Raw genomic sequence first — 22,219 nt, 5'->3', positions numbered from 1 at the left:
TAAAGTTGTTATTGGATAACAATAGGGAACATTACTCTGCCTGTTTGTGATAGTATTGAATCTCCACTACACAGAAAGAGTTCAGACCTATATGAGGTGGGGTCTGTCTTGCCAACCCATTCAATTGATGATGTGTGATTTTCATGCAACACCACCCTACCCATCACCCCACATGGCAATGATATGACGTGGACCAACAAAACTCTGTCAAGCATAAAGCTCTTTGAATAACCTTGGGCTGGTTGCTATGTGATAGACTCATTTGCCTTGCAAGATTGCAGCCAGGATAAAGAGGGAAACACCTCCCCGCCACGTATTACCCTGAGTTCTTTGGAGAAGGGAGTGTTGTCCAGAAATATGATACTTGCTTATAATAATAGTAAATGAATTGTGGATGACAACCTAATTGTCACTTCTAGTCAGTCAGAGGATCAGGAACATTTTCTTCTAGATTCGTTTTTATGGGACAAATTTATAATTTCCCCACTCTCCGTTCTTCCTTATTGCTACAGCAGAAAGTTACTCACCACCTTTATTTTTCAATTTTGTTGTTCTGTATGGGACAACGACAATAAAGATTATCGTATTGTATTTCACAACCTCTGTGGCAAATGCAAAATCAGCTTCTCTGGAATGGAAGAAACTTCAAGTTCATTTGCATTTGTAAACACTGCTTAATTTTTTTCAGAGCAATTGCATATCAGTGTGAACCAGATGGTACACAGGAACAGCAGCAGATACTCATATGAACATAGCTGGGATGAGTGGGTGTTTTCTCTGCGCATTGCCTGGCTCATGGCAACATTCAGGGTTGGCCCTTCCATTAGGTAAATGAGGAAGCTGCCTCAGGTGGCAGTAAGACAGTGGAAGACAGAGTTGTGTGTGCCTCCTGTTGTGTGTCTGGCTGTATACACACCATACATTTAAAGCAACATCCCACACCTTGCAAAGACTCCTGAGAACTGCAGTTTGTTAAGGGTAGCTATGTCAGGAATAAACTACAGTTCTCATTATTCTTTTTTGAGGGGTGATTGCTTGGAAGAAGCCCTGGGGAAGAGGAGGCATGGAGATAGATGGCTTTGGGGAGATAGGGACTTTCAATCTCAGCAACTGGTTTCATGGAGTAAGATCTACAGGACATGAGCTGCTGTGCTCATTAGGCCTGAAACTCTGTCCCGTCTGTGAATATCATGTTTCACTAATGAAGAGTTAATTCCAGCTTTGAACTGGGTGATGTATTCATCAATTGCCTCTGTGACAGTGGGGGAAGAGATCCTCATCTTTATTGAGCAAACCAGATCAGCCCAAAATATTGACAAAGTTGCCTTTAATAATTTTGTAACTTAAAAAAAAATTGTGCATGACTGAAGGTCATAACAGTTTGGAGGTAACAGGAAACCTAGGCTAACAACATTCTGCAATAAATTATTATTGCATCCAGCTGATGAAGAAGGCATGATGCAATCTTATTGACATTGACATCTTGCCCAAGCAGTAACTACACATCGCAAAAGAGAACAGCAGCAGCAGTAATTATATCCACATGATTCCGCAAACACAAGTTCTTCGTGAGATTTCTTTTCCATGGATAACTATCTCACACCATTGCTCTCACCTGCTAAATCAATGCTGCAAATACCTCCTAGTGGTTGCATAGGAGGTTCAAAGCTCCTAGAAGCTGTCAGCATGCGACAGTGCTCACACTCCAGGAGCGGCTTTTACTGGCTGGCTAAACCAAGGGAGGGTAGCTGATGGGTTTCAACCCTCAGTGAGTTAAGGACTTCCCCTGCATGTGAAGACAGGCTCTCACTGAGGTGAGAGATAGTAGAGACAAAAGGCCAGAGTTTCAGGAGGGAAGGGCAGAATTTTAGTGGGCAATGAGGTAAGTGAACAGGAATAAACGTGTCAGTTTTGCAAGCTGGAGAAGTGAGAGGACCAAAGCATGAGGTGGGCAGTTTTTATGCTGCAGAGAGGGTCAGACCCAATGGTTGTGGTCTCTTTACATTGGAGGATGCAGCAATGGAAGGAACAAAACTCTTAAGATGCGAATGCTTTCCTCTCTCCCCATCTAGACACAGGTTGCATATATGTGTAAATAATCAATATATCATAAAGGCACCACAGACTCTGCTGTGCCTCTTTTTTCCAAAAGCAAATACAGACCCTGGGTTTAGCACACCTGGCACCCCAGTATCTTGCACAGCCAGAGAGATGGCGGTGGCATGTAACAATATTAAAAGAAAAACCCTTTCCCTTTTGCCTCCTCAAGGAAGGTCAGGAGGTCCACTCCCTGCACACTCAAAGCAGCTGTGTTTCTGAGGAATAATTCCTTGTCATAATATTCTCCCCACTTCTTTTTTTACACACAAAATATATATTTATAAATAGAACCAATGTGCAAGAGGGGAGCAGGGCCATGCCAGATAGAAACGACCTGATGTTGCAAACATATTGGCCCTGATCCACAGAACCTTGCATGCACCCCAGTTAAACAGGCACCCCATGTTTAGGGAGTGAGGACGGGAGAGTGAAAGTATATTTCTTCTAGCCATGCTTGTTAAAAAATATCTATAACATATTAAACATATAAGGAACCAACACACACACACACACACACACACACACATACACACACGAGTGCCAATTACTTTCTGTGAATTATCAGGGGAGACTGATCTGGTTTCAGGCTTCACCCAAAGGCAACTGCTGCTATTGATTAATGTTTGTGCTGCTGAGCCATTGAGAAAGAGCATGCAGAAATACACACCCTTCCATAGAACTCTGCTGGGATGACCTGACACTGCTTCTTGTGAAAATAGTTTTCTTGATTAAAGTAGAACTTTTCACATGAAGTTGCGAGTGGAGTAAGCATTTCAACATAGAATTTAACAGGCAGCCAGAAAATAAATGTGATGAGCTTGGGAGCACCTTTTGACATTCCACAATCATAATCAAAGTTTCAGAGACACGGTCTCATGTTCACCCACTTATCACAGCAGCTTTGCTTCCTTACACAGTACCACCTTCTCCTGGATACGACTTACAACAATCCATATTCACGCCCAGTGCTTTTTTTTTTTTTTTTTGAAGCGGTATGTGCCGGTACACCTTACCAGCACCTCTTTCGCCCCCTGCACTGCCCCTTGGCCTGCTGCCACTTCCACAGCAGCAGACACAGCATCTTGGAGGTGCTTTGACACAACCCTTTTACGATCACCAAAGCACCTTCCTGTTACCATAAAGCACCAATGCAGCAGCAAGCAAAGGCTATAGCAGCCAAGTCAGCTGCTTGTGGCTGGAAAGCCAAACAGGATGTTTGTGACTGTTGCCATGGGAAGAAAGGGGCAGTCCATTCTGTACTGAGCACCGGATGTTAGCTCAGTGTGTGTGACATATGACCGGTACTGGAAGTACATGGGTGGAGTTTATTCTTACTGCTGTGGAGTGCAGACATGTTTCTCTGTACTGATGTAAGAGACAGAAATAAAGGATGTAAATAGATTTCTGTCTGCTTCTTTCCCCTCCCTGGGGATACCAAAGGGGAGAGAGAAGAAACGGTGTGTTCTTCTCACATCTGGGAAGAATCGCCGAGACCTCGCCTGCTTATCTGCCGGGAGTAGCAGCGGGGAGGTCGCCAAGGAATATCTGCCGGTGCCTACGCTGTGGCACATTCCTCTGACCCAGGCAGAATTGCCTGGCGATCAAAAAAAGGTCATTCCAGAGCAGAGGCACTTTGGGGCAACACTTTTACAATCACCCGGAAGGCACTTTTCCAGGTTTCATCTGAAGTTCAAGTCCCACACCACAGTGCGAAGCAGCAAATGCTATCGCAGCACTTCAGACCAATTGGAGTTATTTTTAATTGAACCTGAGCCTCTTTGGTCCAACTCCAACACTTCACCATCAACATTCCAGTGCATTTCCAAGAATGATTTTTAAAATATTTGTTTTCATTACACATATACGATAGCATTGCATTCCATGTTTATCAGACAAGGAGTTTCCCCAGGTTCTCATGTCAATATGGTACCTTCAAGTGGGTGAAACTCATTGGCATCTGCAGAACACTGCAGGTGGGTATAACTCAGGTGCAATGACTGGCAGGGTCTGACTCACCTGCCTCAGCGGAGATCTTTCCTGCCCCAGCAGCAATCGTAAGCAAATGAAGTCCTCAGTGTTATTACAATGCAAGGGGTACCTTACACCTCCTAAATATAAGCACAAAGTTCCATTTCTGTTGTGCCAAGTATTTCATGTTGAAAAGACCCACACACAGGACACAATAGTAAGCCATGACACTACTTATGAAGCTGTCCCAAGAACCCATCTGATTCTCCAGTGTGTCACTTTTGAATGTTAGTGCACTAGAGAAAGAAAAGAGTAATGCTAAGAACAAAATCAAATGGAAAGTAATCTGAATGAAAAGAGAAATGAACATCCCATTTTTGGCTACCTGAGATCATAAAACCTTTTAAAATCAACCCTGAGTTCACTTGGCATCCTCAGTTATCTATTACAATCCTGTCCAAGGCTGACTTTTTGTTTCCAGTGATGTTTATTCAAAGTTGCTTTCCTTCCACCAGCTGGACTGCTCTTAAGCACCAGGAGTAATAGATCAACTGCAGGGCCTGAAACCAAGATCTCTCCCTGCCCATTTCCCCCTTCTAAAAAGGTCTTCAATGGAGAGAAATGCTGTGTTTCTACAGATGTTCCGAATAATTTTTTTCATTCTCTAATTTGCTGCAAAGCATCCATGACCACAATATATAATTAAATAGTAGATTTTATTGCAATAGTCAAACATGCAAAACAAAATGATTTTGTAGGTAGATTATAAATTAAATTGTATCCACAAAGTGTACAAAAATAAAGGGCTAAGTCAATATACAACAGAGCTAAGTTCTATGGGGGGGGGGGGCTCCCTTCAGGTAGAGCCAGCTCAACCAGACACCCATACAGGTTTTGGTAAGTCACACTGATCATGTCAGCATGGAGTGGGGTGGGGTGAGGAATAGGAAAAAGGCAGGCAACTCCCCATATGCACCAACCTGCGGAGAGGGATTGAAGCATCCAGTGCTTTTTTCTACTCTTGTTTTGGCTGCTCCCCCTCCTACTCACCCCCTTCCTCCCAACAACCCCCAGACAAGGGAAGCGAGGCAGCGCTGGCACTGAGAGGACTGGAAGGCCCCCGGCGACGTGGGGTCGGCTTCAGCGAGGAGGGACGAGCGCTTGCAGGCTGGCTCTAACCCAGCAAGAGGAGGAGGAGGAGGAGCAGAGCCACCACCTCCACCGCGGCCGCCCCCAGACCCCCCTCCCTGGGCACCAGTGGGGAGAATGATGGAGCTCCAGTCCGCACTGCTACTGCAGAGACAGCTGGCATGTCGATTTGTCTGTTGGTCAGTCAGGGCAAAGCAAAATGTTTAGGGGTATGTGTCCCCCTCTGACCCCATAGAAAAAAAAGCACTGGAAGTATCATATCACCATTCTCCATAGCCACGCACCTTTCCCCCCAGCCATTTACAGCAGCATATGGGTCTTCGCTAGTCTCCTGTGTTGTGCTGGTATTTTGTGTTGTGGAATAAAGGCCATGTTGATTCCCATTTATACTCCATGGAGATGGGAGTCTTATTATTTGCAAATGAATGGAACCGGAGCCTTTGAAAGCCACCAGCAACATTCTGGGCCATTTACCCTCCTAGAGAGTATTTCAGGATGGCAGGTATCAAAGCCAGCGGAAAGCCCCCTCAACTCTACTGTGGCAGAGACCATATTTAGAAGGCAGAAACACTGCTGATTTTTCTCCCCACCCCACCCCCAGTCTTTGATTCAGTTATTACCAGCTTTCAATATAAAAGCTGCTTGTGCTATTACAGAAGCTTCATATCAAACCACTTTTCATTTATGTACACACTACAGATTCCAGCTCGGTAGAGTCAAAGAATTAATCACACGGCATGCCACAGGCCCGAGAAATGTTTGATTGATGTGGACACAGGTTAAGGAAAGGTTGCTATGCGTGCCGTTCTCTTGCCCCCTGCCAGGGCGATCCTCCTATCCTTCTAGCCCAGTCATTTCTCATCCAGGCGGCAATAAAGGTACATCGCTACAGCCATTGCTGCAACCTGGAAAGAGGAGAAAAAGCTTGAGTTTCTACACATCCCATCCAAGTGCTTTACACAGGCATTGTAGAATTAAAGAAAGTGAAGGCAGCTCCTTGTGCTCCTTATTACATCAAAGAGGAAGCAGGATAACACTGTAAACAAAGACCTGGCACAGCCTTCAAAAAAGAGAAGAATTGATCAAATTTCTAGCCTGCAATTTAAGATCAGAGAACCATCCAATTCAGGATGAGAGGAGCTACCCATCCTGCCCACACATTAACAACTAGTTTCCACCATATGAGAGAGCAATATATTCCTCCAAAATTCTTGGGGTTTTTCCCCCCTGGGCCAAAAGAAGCCAACACCATGCCAAGGAAGTCTGGCCAGCAAGGACAATGCCAGGCTCCTCCACACACAATACAGTAGCACTTGCACATCTGTTGTGCAATATGATAGTCACCTGGAAGAGGTTTCTGGTGTGGGAGCTTGGGTAAGGGATCAAGTCTTTAAGAATCCAACAGCACACATGTTCCTCCCTACCCTAGCACTGCTTATTCCTTTCTCCTCTCACAACTTACAGGACTATTCACATCACTATATATCTAACAGGGACGCAGGTGGCGCTGTGGGTTAAAGCCTCAGTGCCTAGGACTTGCCGATCGAAAGGTCGGCGGTTCGAATCCGTGAGGCGGGGTGCGCTCCCGCTGCTCGGTCCCAGCGCCTGCCAACCTAGCAGTTCGAAAGCACCTCCGGGTGCAAGTAGATAAATAGGGACCGCTTACCAGCGGGAAGGTAAACAGCGTTTCCGTGTGCGGCTCTGGCTCGCCAGATGCAGCTTTGTCACGCTGGCCACGTGACCCGGAAGTGTCTCCGGACAGCGCTGGCCCCTGGCCTCTTCAGTGAGATGGGCGCACAACCCCAGAGTCTGTCAAGACTGGCCCGTACGGGCAGGGGTACCTTTACCTTTACCTTATATATCTAACTGTGAAGTAGTAACATGCTGCCCAGTGTGAATTGGGTTGTTTGCCATTTCATGTTCTGGAATGAATAGCCACAGGTGGCTCTTTAGGCCTAAGTTTCAAATATCCTGTGGCATGCAAGCAAGAAAAGGTGCCAGGATTATGATGGTGGTAACCTTTTGATCATCAAGTGGTCACCGGGGACATGACTAGGAACCACAATCAGCAATAACATCTACCGTTACATCTCATCATTGGGGGCAAATGCTTCAGTACAAAGAGCATCGTCTTTCGTGGCCACCAGGTCACAACAGTTGAATAGTGGCAGCAGCAGCACAAATCCGTTCAGTCAACCTACCTCCAATGCACAGATCCCAGCTGCAACTCCACCTACTACACCAGCATTCTTGCGTATTTCGGACAGCAACTGAGGGAAGCAGCCCTAGGATTTTTTTGAAAAAGAAAATAGTATAAAAAATAAGTCAAATCCACTGCAATGCCATTTGACATGATCAAGCAAGTGACACAAATCAGAAATGAGTAATAGTTCCCCTTAGAGGAATTTCATAGATGCTCCAAGAAGATTTTGATTTTTGGGGGGAGGGTGGGTTCAATCATTTGGCAAAACTCACTGACCAAGGCCATGGGAAGCAAAGAGGGAGAAAAGTATTACCTACATGCAAAGCTGCAGAGGTTTCCAGGTGCTAGCCAGACCCAGCAACGACTTTAGACTGTACTAGCACCAGATGGCCAGTCGTCATAGATGACACGCAGGAGCAAGGCCAAAGGACACCCACCCATCATTATCGATGTCAAAATGTTTACACCCCATCATTTAAAAACAAAATACACATTTTAATACACATATTGGGGACAGCAGTACAGTCCTCTACTAACCATCAAAGGTGGTGAGGGGAAATGCAACAAACCCACTAAAAATTTGTTGTGGTCCCCCAGAAATCTCATCCCCAGAGACTCTGGGAAGTCCCCCAAATCTGCCAGCAAATTCCTGTTCAGCTGGAATTCACCAAAAGTTTTGTGTAGAATGCTTCTCAGCAGTGAGATTGACAGCTTGTCAGAAGATGAACTGTTACCCTCATGGCAAGATGAACTTCCCCAAGACAGAGGCTTCATAAATACCCAGCATCTTCCCTCAACACACAAGAGTCAGCAAAGGTTATTTCCCGCCTATTCACCGTCCTTCACATCAAAATGTAGTGAGAAAAACAACAGCACTCAATTGTTTTCTTACTGGCATATTTTCTCTCTCGGCGGCGACTTCAGTGCAACGAAGCACACTTCCACAGCAGAATGGTGGATACTCATTGTTCTTCTCAAAGTAGTAGGAACCAGTGAAGTCTGTGTAATTCATTAGGCCACAGCATTTCAACTGAAGAGGAGAATGTAAAGAGAGAGAAAAAAAGGGGGGGGTAACTCACCACAGTATAGCCTTTACATCCTAGACTCCTAAATGGCAACTGGTAATCAACTAATTGTCCCAATGTCTCATTAAGAGAGCCTTTTCTTCAAGACGGAGAAGAACTATGTGGTAACTTACACAACAATGACCTCTCTGGGACATGAATCTGCAAAGAACTGGAAATGAATGATTCATACTTACTCTAACACTCCCTCACATTCTTTCTAGAAACTGTAAATACAATGTACATACACAGAGTGCTTACACATCATGCCCTACAAGACCCAACATTTCAACCAATTGAGCATGTCTCTGAAAAGTAAGAGATTTTGTGAATACATCAGCAACAACCATTTTGCTTTCACATTATTGCATTTTATTTATTTATTTATTTATTTATTTATTTATTTATTTTTCAATTAGCAATCATCGCACCTCAGATTAACCTCATTGGCTATGATACTGCCACTGTGGAAAGCTGCAATATTGCAACTGTATCAAATTTTGTTTCACACTTTCTCTCATGTTTCAGAACTTTATGTCCACGTGTTTTGTTCTACCCTTAAACTGATCAGACTCTGCCATTAAAAGGTTGCTTGATTGTCTTCTGCTACCTGTATTGGAAGTACACCTGACTCCTATGTCAGTAAGAATTTTTACGTAACATACCAATTCATTACATAGATCTGATATGCCATTATATTCAGCCTCTGTGGAAGAATTAGCTACACTCCCTTGTTTTCTGGAGTTTTACCCAACTAGGGAATTGCCAAATTTAAACACTAAGCCAGACACTGACTTTCTGCCTGGTAAATTTGCCCAATCGCTGTCTACAAAACACTTTAGTTCCTCTGGTCCTGAGGACAACAACTTAAGACAATAATCACATGTTCCTTGTAGATATGTGAAACCATGATTTAACCCTTTCCAAGCCACTTCAGTAGGATTACTTACAAACCTACTCAATATTCCAAGAGAATAACTGATATCTGGCCTACTCCATTGAGAAATATACATCAAACTTCTAATAGCAGCATGATACAACTCAGCATCTATTTGCTTTATACACTCCCCCTCAGTCTTGAGACTTTGCAATCTTGCATATTGTACTTCTCAAATAACTTGCATATTGTACTTCTCAAATAACTGAGCTATTTTGTCTCGTTGACTTAGGGCCTTCTCGGTAGTGACACCTGCCCTGTGGAACGCCCTTCCACCAGATGTCAAAGAGAAAAATAACTACCAAACTTTTAGTAGACATCTGAAGGCAGCCCTGTTTAGGGAAGCTTTTAATGTTTAATAGGTTATTGTATTTTAGTGTTCTGTTGGAAGCTGCCCAGAGTGGCTGGGGAAACCCAGCCAGATGGGTGGGGTATAAATAATAAATAATAAATAATAATAATAATAATTCCATCCTCAAATAATTTTATTCACTTTTTCCACATTCAAAATAAAGAACCCAAAATGGCAATGCAGAATGTGAAAGAGGGATCACTTTGCAGCTTAAAAAAACAAAGAGCAATCCAACGGCCTTGCCTCCTAGGGTTACCCATTCCTCCAACATATTAACACAGGCAGCCCTTGCAGCTATCTGACTAGGACAGCAGCCCAAGCATTAGGACCTAGAGTTCACTAAGATTCTTCCCTTGCTTGTTATGTGTCATGGCACTGGAATGGGCCTTTCAGCTAACATAGCAACCCTAGGCTCAAACTTCCTTCTAGGCAACTAAACCTTCAGGATCAGACAACCCAGCTTGCTCCCAATAGTTATTACATATATATAGTATCTCCCTATTCTCCATGTATTCTCCAATAAGGCCGGCTCCACTGCAATGATAAACTCAGCTGTCCTGGTGGGCAGTTCTATCCTGAACATTCAGGAACTGAAATTACTATTCACCTTCAAAATCGGTTCTCCAGCTTCTGACATGTATTAAAACCCCTTGTAAACTCTTACTGCTCTTCTCTAAATGCTCTCTTTGTACCCACTTCATCATTTGCAAATAAAAGCCACACCCAGTAGTTTTAAAAGACAGGCTGAGTCCAAGAATAAGAATGCCATTGTCCCCTTTGGTATCGTGCAGGATACTATAAAAACAACCCTGGAATGCACTTGGGTTTCCATCTAAGTCAAGCAGAATACCAAGGACAACCAATCATCACTGCCACTTTACCAATTCTTCATAGTCCCAAGCTGTTCTGTGGGCCAACTTACATCTGCCATTGTCTTGTTCCATACTGTAGTGAGGTCAGGGGACTTCCCATACTCTTTTTTCAATAATTGTGTCACTGTTCCTTGAAGTATAGTCTCGGCCTGGAAGGAGGTGGGAGATAATGGACAACAGCATGTCAGAACACACTGGTAAACTCAAATCCCAAATTGCAGGCAGTGCTCATCCCGAACAAGATCTGTTGGGATCAGTAACCTGAATTCCTTTTCTAAAGAGCAACATTTTTGGAGCTTTTGTATATTTAGGGTTGTATATATTTAGGGTTGCCATATTTTGAAGAGCAAAAAAAGAGGACGCTATGATGACTCTCACTTAAAATACTCTTACTATATGTAGGCTATAGAAGCTGTGATATATTGCTGAGGGAGGACAGGAGAAGAGAAGAGGAAAGCAAGTCTTCAGCCATCTGTTATGTCTATATCTCATCCAGAAAGTATAGCCAGAGACATTTTGGCAAATTACAAAAACCACCCAGACAGAAATTTTACCCCTGAAAAGAAGGGCATGTCCTAGAAAGAGAGGACACATGGCAACCCTATTAACCCCTAAGCCTTAAAGGCCAATCTGGTCTAAACCCTATGCCTTAAAGGCCAAACTTTAATATCTTTTTTTATCTGTCTGCCCCGTTCTTTTTATGATATGGGGCTGTGGGGTAAGAAGGGCCCCAGATCTTTCCTGCCTTATTCCCCCCCCCCCCAATACTCTCACCCAATTCACCTTTAGAATAGCCAGGTTCACTTTTGGTAAAACTGCCTGAAGTTCCCCTCATTATATTATTTAGTAGTAGTAGAAGTAGTAGTAGTTGTTGTTATACACCACCCTTCATCCAAATATCTCAGGGTGGTTCACAAGATAAAAAAAGATATTAAAGTTTGGCCCAGTCACCTTCCATTTTAAAAATGAGCAAACATGGCTGTTCAGTTACTTTTAGGCTGCATACATCCTATAATTTTAAAGCACATTGGAAGCACATTGTTCCTCCTCAAATAATTCTAGGAACTATAGTTCACCCACTCACAGAGTTACAATTCCCAGCAACCCAGCAAGGAATTCAGGCTATGCTACCTGTAGATAACAACTAATTTTTTTTGTCAGGGATACACACAGCAACAACATGATATATTGCTAGGAAAAGCAGGAACTGAAAACAGATCGTTCTGAAAATGGGAGGCTGAAGTGTAAATATTAAACTGTGACAAACAAAGCTGGTCTTTGACTCTTATTTACATTTAAGTTAAAGAACCCTTGCAGGAGGGGGGAAGAGAAGGTTTCAGATTTCCTTCACCCTTAATTCCCTTTTGATGTTAACAATTAGGATCTCCCTGAAGCTCTTGCAAATTAGCCAGACTCATGATTCTGTGTGTATCAGCAAAATAATCAGAAGTTTAAATGAATTTAAACAAAACAAACATGTTTGTTGCTCCATCACACCCAGTTTGTTTCTAGACAGATGAAGGTCCAAACTAGGAGCAGCCATCTCTTCTCATAGGTCAAGAAAATCATCCTGGTATAAATTTTAATTTCTCAATAAATAAATAGGAAAGTCTCTTTGTTGTCACATATGCCTTTATTTGGAGATTTGTGTACCACCCCAACCTAGAAGTTCCAAACCATTAAGTAAATTAAAACCAATTCATTGAATGAAGGTATTTAATGTTCCCAAATGCAACATACAAAAACCATTAAGATATGTCAATGTCCAAAACACTGATGTAGGGATTTTGCTACTTTCAAGAAACTTTGGCTTGAACTACTCTTTGTAGCATTTCTCAACTACACACCTTCCCCTAAAAGAGCCATGTGATACAGTGGTTGGAGTGTTGTTCAAGGGCTTGGGAGACCAGGGTTAAAATACTGTACCCACTCCACCATGAAGCTCTGGGCCAGTCATGGTCTCTCAGCCTAACCTACCTCACAGGATTGTTGTGAGGGTAAAGTGGGGAGGGAAAGGACCATGTCTGCAACCCTGAGCTACTTGGAGGAAAGGCGGGGTTCCAAATGTAATTGTGAATGAATAAATAATAGCATAGCATTATTTCAGCAGAGGCTAGGAAATAAGGTGTTTTTTTGTGTGTGTGTTTTGTTTTGTTTTGCTCTCCCCCAGTACTGAAAGCCTATCACTCAAGGAGAGATTGTTTTGAGATTTACAAAGGCACTTACACCAAATGCTTTGAAGCAGTCAGAAGCTGAAACATCTACAGGCAAGGACAGCTACTTCAAGACTAAGCCACTTGTTCCATACTCATCCCTCTACTCCATGTTACTTACAAGAGAAGTGTAGACCAGCGCCACCACTGCAGCAGCAACTTCTATTATGAAGATGATCAGGACAATTGAGAAGAACTAGGAGGGGAGAGAGAGCTTAGGGTCAGATTGTTCACTCCATAAAGTGTCAAATACAAGAAAAAGGCAATGACTGTTTGGATCGCTTGGACAAGTGTGCTATACAGCTATCTTACCTTTCCAAGGATACCTAGCTACAAGTCTTCAAGAATTTGCAAATGGCACAAAGAGGGACTATCAACACCATGTTCTAGTGGGGATTTTCCACTGCTCTGGACTTCCTTATGCAGTATGATGAGACACAGACCTGGATCTCCCACAAGAAAGAGATGCAAGCACTTCTTCAAATCACAGCCTGGCTTCCTAGATCTTTCAGCATACTGAAAGACATTTTCATCTCAGTGCAGAAGTTCTGACTTTTCTCAGATCACTCTAGAACACATATATAGCCACAACTTCCTCATCAGATGAGAAGGCTTAATATTCACATGTCTGTTTTCTCTTAGCAAGAAGAGGAAGGAAATGAGGATCAAGAAACATGATGACAACTCCAAGTACCACTATTCTATCTATGGGTAACAGATTTGATGACTTAGGATCCCTTCCTTCCTGAGTCAAGCATTCAGACAGGTTGACTGACCCAGGGGTAGCCAACCTGGCACCTTCCAGATTGGTTGTTGACTACAGCTCCCATCACTCCTGGCCACTGGCTATGCTGCCTGGGGCTGATGGAAGCTGAGACTCCAACATCATCTGGAGGGCCACATATTAGCCCACCCTGCTATAGGAGGACAGCTTTCCCCAATGTCTTCAGTGCTCAAGCTTATCAACAAGCACATTTCCTTAAAGCAACACAACTGTACACATCTGCAGCAGGCAAGAGATGGGAATTGCTTAAAGTCTGCATTTTACCATGATGAGGAGGCACTTGCTCTCCTTCTGAGCGCCACAGCATCCTAGGAAGCCCAACAAAAACAGGACGGCTCCAATGGCAATGAGAAGGTAGCCCACATTCACAAACTGCAGGACACTGGAGGACAAAGGGCCAAACGTGCTGACAAAGTTGCTACTGTCAACACTGACCCAGATCCCAATGCCCAGGAGTGCTCCTCCGCCAATCTAGGAAAGAAAGAAAGAAAATAGAGTTATTTCAAAATGTAGGTACTGGAAACACAGACAGTGACCCATAATTATGACACTTTAGGCCTATGCAACAGATGGCACCCACCTAGCTGCAAACAGCTCACTAGGCTACATATTGTATGTAGCCTGTCAAGTTGAAACACTAGACACCTTCCCTTCCACCCCATTTTTGCAGTCCCAGGCAGGCAACAGAAAATGAGATTCATGAGACCTTCATAGGTCATCCTATATAGCTGAAGGGCTGCATTTAACTTGGCAAGGCACAAGGTGTGCAGGTTTGCTGTACCTGAACCAGACAGGTTAGTGGAGACAACCTTTACAACTATTATTAGTCGTATAAAAGACTCTATACAACAACTGCTGCCCTTTGAAGCTTTTTCTTTTAAAAAAGAATGAAACTTCTCACAAGACATTAGGAAATGTAGGCTTCTGCCTGCCAGCCATCATTGGCAAGAGTGCAAGCCTTCTCCTATTCATTTTATTAATAAAACAAGGAGCCACCCCAACGTTGAGAGTGCTTAGGGACACAATTGGGACTATCAGTAGTAACTATTAACTCCAGGGCATTTCCTAATTTTTCTTGGTTCTCATCAACAAGAATGTCTAGTCATGAAGATGCAGGGGGTCAAGAGTCCACAAATCAAGTTTGCATGAATTTTGGCTTTTCTTTCATATACAATTGTACCAGAATGTTGTTAATCTCTATTTCATAACCTAAGGCTATGCTAGAGACATGTGACCAGAATATCCTTAAAAGAATTAACTGACAATACAGAAGCCATGGATCAGTTTGGGACCGTGATCTTGGAAGTGGAGGGTGGGCTGTCTATATGTTTCCCCTGTGGAGTAGATAGCAAACTGGGAGAAGGGGCAAAACTTACTCCCCACCACAATCCCATTATGATTTGTGGGTTAAGACAGATTATTTGCTTTTTTTTTAATGGAACATCCTGATTATAATTCTCCCATATCACTTCTATCTTGTGAAGTACAAAGGGACAACATGTGTAGGAACTCATTGTTCACTGATTTCTAGAGTTCAAACAAATAAACTGCTTTTGCGGGAGGGAGAAGCAGCAGAGAGAGATACAAAAAACAACAACATATCCTTGGTTTTGTCCACATTATTTATGCAGTACTCTCGGTAGGTATATACCTGTGTTTTGTATTGCCTTTTTTATTTTGTAAAATGCACTGTGACCATTTTTGGGGAAGGGCAGTATAGATATTCCTGAATAAACCAACCATCAAATAAATACTGGTGCAGGTGTTCTGAAGGGATTGGGACCTTAATGGGAAAGACAAGTCACACACACCTTGTTGAACAGAGGTTCAACAGGCACCACTTTTGTGTTTTAATCTCATCTATCATATCTGTAACAGTTAGGAACCCACCCTTTTTCACACAACAAATAGTTTTAGTTGGCTCCTATGTCAGGAATAGAATATTGAAATAACCAATGCTATTAGGCCACAATCCTATTTAATTGGGAATAAACCCCACTGAACTTAGCAGGAGTCACTTTTGACTAGACATGTATAGGACTGTTAGTGGCTGAAGAAGCACAGCCTTCTCCTCTCGACTAAGGAGAGACAGGTTAATTCTAAGTTTAGAACAAGGGTGTCAAAACCAGACAGGACTTCTAAGAGCTGTGTGGATGATGTTTCCACAGGTGCAGCTTCTTACACCTGTATGGCAAGGTGTGCTTTGCCAAAACTCCCTCTTCTACCTAATCATTAGTGGTTTGCGAATTATTTGCAAACGTTCCAAGGTCTCTTGAATTACAGCAAGCCAAGAGGTTGAAGAGTCCCAACACAACAAGAGTCTTTGTCCACTTCCTGATTCCCTCTCTAGGCAAGTCATATCAAAAACCCGCTCCCAAGGCCTTGGTCCCAGTCCTTTGTTTATTTAAAAAAGTGAAGTATGCATTTGGCACCATGCAGAAATGGTCCCAAGCTATTCAAAGCAATTATCCTTGGCCGGAGCTGCCAGTTTTGTTTGCCCTCAAATAAAAGGGCAGGGCGGGCACTGATTCGGTACACACTGAAGAGCAGATTCCCGGTAGGACCTTGTTAATGAAGTGGAGGAAGAGTCAAGACGACAGCGTTCCACCTTTGGCAAAGGTGAAAGAGCCAAAGATCAGCTACGGCAGTGGGGCAATGATGGGGCAGGGCCAGAGGCAAAAATGAGCAGGGCAATGAATGCAAAATTCACCCTTGCACAGAGGCAGTGGCGGATCTTCATGCTCCAGCACTGGGGGGTGGAGGAGGCCAGGCGGGGGGGGGGGAGCTGGCATGTATCCTGGGGGCATGGCATGGCGCCCGTAGGGGTGTGGTGCCCAGCGCAGGTGGGGAGAACAGCCGCGATGGCACCCCACCAGGATCGCACTGCCGGGGGCGGTGCACTCCCCCCGCACGCCTCTTCCTCCGCCAGTGCACAGAGGGCTAGTTTCTACACACACCCATTCGTCTCCATCCAGGCAAGCAAAATGCATTATCAGAATTCAAGGACACATTTCAGCTAAGCAAAACCACTCAAGGAGGATACAAATAAGGCCAGTAAAGTGTGTCACCTGAGGGCCAGAAGGCTTATAAGGCTGTATTTGCCCCCCTCCATGGTGCTTGAGATTCTCCACACCTGCACTTTACTAGACCAGGTCTTACTTTACACATGAACCCAACCCCATACCTTCAGAAGCCCTTGTATATATACAGCTGTGTGTATATATACACAGAGGACTCTGTCCACATCATCAGGAAGCAACAGGTGGCAGGGTTCCTGATCATGTGGAAAGAGCCCTCCATGCTTATATGTACAAGTGTTCTGCTCAGAAACCACATGATAATGCAAAGGGAGAAATGTCATTCATAGTCACTGAGCATGCAACCTCACTGCCTGAATGTACCAAATCCATAGTGTCAACCTCTCCCACATAGTTCTTTACCAAGAAGCTTGGTAAAGATAAGAGCAGCAAGGGATATTGTTTCCTCTGCTTTCAAGACTCTGCATCAGCAAACCCCCTTTATGAATCTTCCCTTTAAAGAGGAAGTTGCTCCATTCCAAGAAATCTGTACCCTTGCCAGAGTCTGTTGAAGAAGCCCATTTTGGATCCTGAGGGCAGGAATTAAGGACCACTTCTCTCATGCAAAGACATCTTCCCTATACAGATAAGAGAAGTGGCATATACACTACCACATATGATTACCATACAAATGGATGCCAGGAAGGCATAGCTGGCACGAACTATCAATCAAGCAATAGAGACAATGTGTGTTGTCTTCATGAGGATGTGCAGAGATGCAACACATGACGGTTCCCAATGTAGACAGCAGCCCCCCAGGGTTATAAACTGATCTTCTTAGATGCCCATAGCCCAATCTCTTCTTCTACACTACCCCACAAACGTAGTAAGAAAGCACTGAAGATATACCCCCATAGTCTACTATTGTATTCATTATATTTTAATATTCCTGCTTATAAACCCAGCATTTGTCAGCACTTACCAACTGGTCTGCCCTGTGTATTATTTTACTTTTATTTATATTATTTATTAAATTTGTATATTGCACTTCATCTGCAGATCTCGAGGCAGTAAACAATCTTCCTTTCGGAAACCCAAAGGAGTTCATTTAAAATTGGAGCTGATTTAGGACAAAACTTTTGAGATGATTTGGGTTGTATTCAACTAAATTTTATTTATAGCAAACCCATGGAAATTAATAGACCTAAGTTAGGCATAGCCATTAATTTCAGTGGGGTCAACTCCAAGTAAAAATTAGTTAAATGCAAGCCCTCAGATTTGGTTCTTTTGGAATGAAGGTCACTGGGAGCTAATGGTGTTATCTGTGGTGTGAAATTTACTTACACTTAAAGGTAAAGGTAAAGGGACCCCTGACCATTAGGTCCAGTAAAGCGAGATGACTCTGGGGTTGCAGAACTCATCTCGCTTTACTGGCTGAGGGAGCTGGCATACAGCTTCCGGGTCATGTGGCCAGCGTGACTAAGACGCTTCTGGTGAACCAGAGCAGCACACGGAAACGGCGTTTACCTTCCCGCCAGAAGGTAATCTACTTGCACTTTGATGTGCTTTCGAATTGCTAGGTTGGCAGGAGCAGAGACTGAGCAATGGGAGCTCACCCCGTTGCAGGGATTTGAACTGCCGACCTTCTGATCAGCAAGCCCTAGGCTCTGTGGTTTAACCCACAGCACCACCCGCTTACACTTACATACTAGCTAATAATAAAAGGGAAGGTTCACAGAATTAACACACCAACAGATCTTTCTCCCCCATTAAGTTTTAGAGGGGAAAGGGTCCAGGGCTTTGGACTCTACATAGGACACTAGTCCCAAGACTGCTGGATTGTTCTCTCTCGCCACCCACCCACACCCTGAGATCATCACTTCCAGTTGGTTGAGGTGGGAAGACAGACAGTTCTTCAACTCAGCTTCCAGAGCTGTCTCCAGCTAGTTTCTATGGCAACAGTTTGGCCCAAACTTACTAACAAAGTAGATACTTAACAGACCTGGCTAAGCTATTTACCCAACAAAAGGACTAGTTTGGCCATCAACAGTCTCTCTTTCTGCAGAATCCAATCTTATAGCTAGAACAAAATAGCCGAAAACCTATTTAGTCCAACCGCAAACTTATTACAGAATGTTGCAACACCCCATGGAACTATTGCTCCGAACATACATACAGATTTCTAAAGCCCTAGATCCCCTCCAGCCTACATAGGGCACTCAACATAATGCAGATCACCTCACAAGAACTCACTTCAGCTAGAACCCCAGTGGGGAGCCACTTGGAAGCTATTCCTGTGGATTTGCAGGTAGATGAAAAAAGACAAAGAGTATGCCAAAGGAATCGGCTTGAGCCAACGTCAGAGACTTCCTTGAGAGTGTTGCCATTGAGGCACCAGTGGAGTGTGTAGGAGGGCGGCTGCACAGCTTGTAGAAACCCTATTAACAGGGCAAACATGAAACCAACACGACACCCACAGAAACCATAAAACCCACTCAGCCTGTCCAGAGACAAGGAAGGAGGCTTGAGAATACATTTTAATGAGTACTTTGGCTTGCGTCATGATAGTGTTCAAGCTACCCATTGCCGTTTTGTGGGCTTGGCCTGCCATTGCATGAAGGCACACCCGTCATCTGGGATCATAAACCACAACCGAATATCACGGTGCTGCATGTGTTTGCCCCATGGGTGTGGCAGCTGAAGAGGCAGCCAAAGTCAGAGGACGTTCCCCACAAGCCAAGCCCCGCATTAGGAAACTGCTCCATGTTGTTCAGTACAAGGTTTATCTGTGAGCCAAAACAGCTGTAACTTGTGTAGGTGGACAGATTCTGGATTCCTTGAATGTGCTGTGCAGGATACTGAAAGGCACAATAAACCAGGTCCAACACAGAATCAGAAAAGGCCAGCAGGTCATGTGATACAGACTCTAGAGATGTTTATCCTGAGATAAAAGGCACACTTGGGTGAGATTCACACAGTTACTTGGCCTGTAGGGGAAACACATAAAGTGATACTCTTTGGTATCACTGATCTCCAGCTTTATCTGGTTGTGCCCTAAGACTATTCACAGGTTGTACTTATGGTATGTCTCAGGCACAGTATTTGTAGTTAAAACTCTTCAGTAAAGACCATTGTTCTGATCACTAGAGTTGTTACAACAATGACGTGCATCTTGTTAACAAATTATATACGGGAAGCACGCTGTCAAAGAGAAAACCTTGTATTTCTTAAAGTAAGATTTGTCCAAGCTAAGACTGTTACCAGTCCTTCTGTTTGGGGATCAGCATGCAGTACAGTGCTAAACTTATTTTCTTAAAAAGTAAGTGCCCTTAGGATTACTGCCTATGTTATATTTTGGCTGTGTACATACCATATGTTTAAACCACATTTCTGCCCCTGCAAAAAAATTAATAATCAGGGGTTTACTCCTCACTGAGGTGTAATTCCCAGCACCCTTAACCAACAATCCAGTTCCCAGGATTCTTTGGGGGGGGGGGTTGAATGTGCTTTAAATGTATGGTATGTATATTGCCTTTATCTCTCAAGATCTTTAAACATACAAAAATTGGGTTTGTACATGAGTTACCTAAAAATAGGTAAACTACCTATTTAGTAGCGTTACCTATAAAGAAAAACTAGGCAACTTATAGGGTTTGCCTCACCAAGTTATACTTTTACAGGACCAGCTACCTCGTTCATAGGGAGAAAAGGGTTAATACTTACCACAATGGCCAGGTTAAATAAGACCATCATGACCTTCAAGAAAGTGAAGCAGCTCATCTTGAATGCTATAAAAAAAATTAAGGAGAAAGTTAACTAACAGCAACTCAGAAGCCTCTTAGTTAAAGAGGTCTAATCCCAACTCATGATCCAGACATTTGGGCACAGGGTTAGTACATCGTCCAATGCAAAGCAGGTTTACTAGGAATTCTCATTGGAAGATTCAGTGTAGTAAGCATGCTCCAAATTGCAGCTTCAGAAGCAGTTGGAACTTATGCAAGAGTACACATAATCCAACATGCCCCTCATGCACACAGACACACACAGAGAGAAACTGCTATTATCTTCTTCAACTAGATTAAAATCCCTTTCTATCTTGAATCGAATCCTCTTTTAGATACATATTTTAGGAAACCTCCTCCCCACTACATTCTACAGAGCATTAGAAAGATACTTTAGTAAATGAAGAAGAAAGCACACCAGAAATAGAACTTGAAGCATCTCTGGTGGCAACAGACCTTTTGCCATAAGGGAGGGGACCAGTTAATGCCATTTTGCCAGGGCAGCAGTGAGGAAACAAACACCTGGTGAACGGAGGAGAGGACTTTGAAAAAGATCTTTCCCCTCAACCTCACTTTGCTATCTCCACCTGGGAGGGAATCAAAACAAGGAGCCACAAGGCAACATCATTTGGTACCATCAATAGTACTTGGTATTCCTGATCCATCGAAAGAGTAGCCTAGTTGTTTACTTTTGTGAACCATGTCAGTTAAAGCAGCAGCTTTACAAACCTTGTACGGTCAATTTTAATAAAAGGCAATTTCTCCTCTTCACATTCCTCTGTAATTTTTGTGGGAAGATTTCAAGGAGGAACCACACTGAAACAAGCCGCCCTTAAACGAGCTTTCTGCTTTAAAGGAAGAGATTTGAATCTACTTCGCACACTGATGCCAGTAAACACAGATGAAACACAGATCAGTCTCCTTCTTCAACAACAAAACCTTTACAGACCAAAGATGTTCTATAGACTCACCTTAAAAGGCAAAAACCAACTCGAGAAAAAGACCTGGACAACTCTCAGCTACCTTTCCAGTAGGCAAAGCAGTCAGCTTTTAAAGTAAACTGAACCAGCTGTTGTTTCAAGCTATAATAAATATCCCTTCAGCCTATAAGATGTATCCCTTTTTCAGGCCAATCAAATCTCTCTAAGGGCAAAAACCACACCTCTCTAGCACTTTAATTTTTTTTTTAAAAAAAATTAAGCAACAGGGAGTAGACTAGTTTTCTTTATTCTTTACTGCCCTCTGATGGCTGTAGGTGAATATTTATTAATGCATAAGAATTTTTAAATGTACTTGCACATGCAAGTACACTAAGGACAGCAAAGTCCTGCTACCTGGAAGAGTGTGTGTGTTTGTGTGTGTGTGTGTGTGTGTGTGTGTGAGAGAGAGAGAGAGAGAGAGAGAGAGAGTTTCTGTGCATGCAAGTGCAGTGACAACAGCAGAAATGGAAACTGCTGCCATAGCATCACATTCCACACCTAGCCATGGTCCTCCCTGCCTTTGCAAGTGACAGCCTCTGGCAGTGGAATTAAAGGAGGAGCATAACAAGCCATGAGAGGAAGATACACGGTGCTGCAGTGGTGTAGCGTGGGTTGTCAGCACCCGGGGCAAGGCAAGTAATTTGCGCCCCTAACCCGTGGATTTTAGCACTGATTTTAGCACTGTGAGTGCGAGCACGCCCCCCTCCCAGATGTTGCGGCCGGTGCGGCCGGCCCCCCTGCACCCCCCCCCCCGTGCTACACCACTGCAGTGCTGGACATGCTGGCTTGCTGGCTTGC

General features: G+C 43.6%; 1 protein-coding gene across 6 annotated transcripts in view; it reads right to left on the bottom strand.

The window, feature by feature from the left end:
* Positions 1 to 4,765: 4,765 nt before the first annotated feature.
* TSPAN1 (tetraspanin 1) overlaps positions 4,766 to 22,219 on the bottom strand; it is a 36,274-nt gene continuing 18,820 nt past the window's right edge. For 3 of the 6 annotated variants that reach the window (XR_014565207.1, XR_014565208.1, XR_014565209.1), the window contains 8 exons: positions 20,383 to 20,447; positions 13,907 to 14,113; positions 12,980 to 13,054; positions 10,696 to 10,794; positions 8,313 to 8,450; positions 7,419 to 7,502; positions 5,088 to 6,122; positions 4,766 to 4,975 (listed from right to left, as the gene is read on the bottom strand). Coding sequence is in view for 3 of the 6 variants with exons in the window: in XM_083742540.1 (XP_083598666.1) it covers positions 6,069 to 6,122; positions 7,419 to 7,502; positions 8,313 to 8,450; positions 10,696 to 10,794; positions 12,980 to 13,054; positions 13,907 to 14,113; positions 20,383 to 20,447 (722 nt within the window). In the remaining 3 variants the exon portion in view is untranslated. Of the gene's footprint in view, positions 6,123 to 7,418; positions 7,503 to 8,312; positions 8,451 to 10,695; positions 10,795 to 12,979; positions 13,055 to 13,906; positions 14,114 to 20,382; positions 20,448 to 22,219 lie in introns of all 6 variants that reach the window. The other 3 variants (XM_083742540.1, XM_083742541.1, XM_083742542.1) reach the window with 1 other exon arrangement.

This window comes from Podarcis gaigeae, assembly GCF_964106915.1.
Source record: "Podarcis gaigeae genome assembly, chromosome: 6".
Classification (NCBI taxonomy): domain Eukaryota; kingdom Metazoa; phylum Chordata; class Lepidosauria; order Squamata; family Lacertidae; genus Podarcis; species Podarcis gaigeae.
This window is presented reverse-complemented; position numbering and strand designations above follow the sequence as displayed.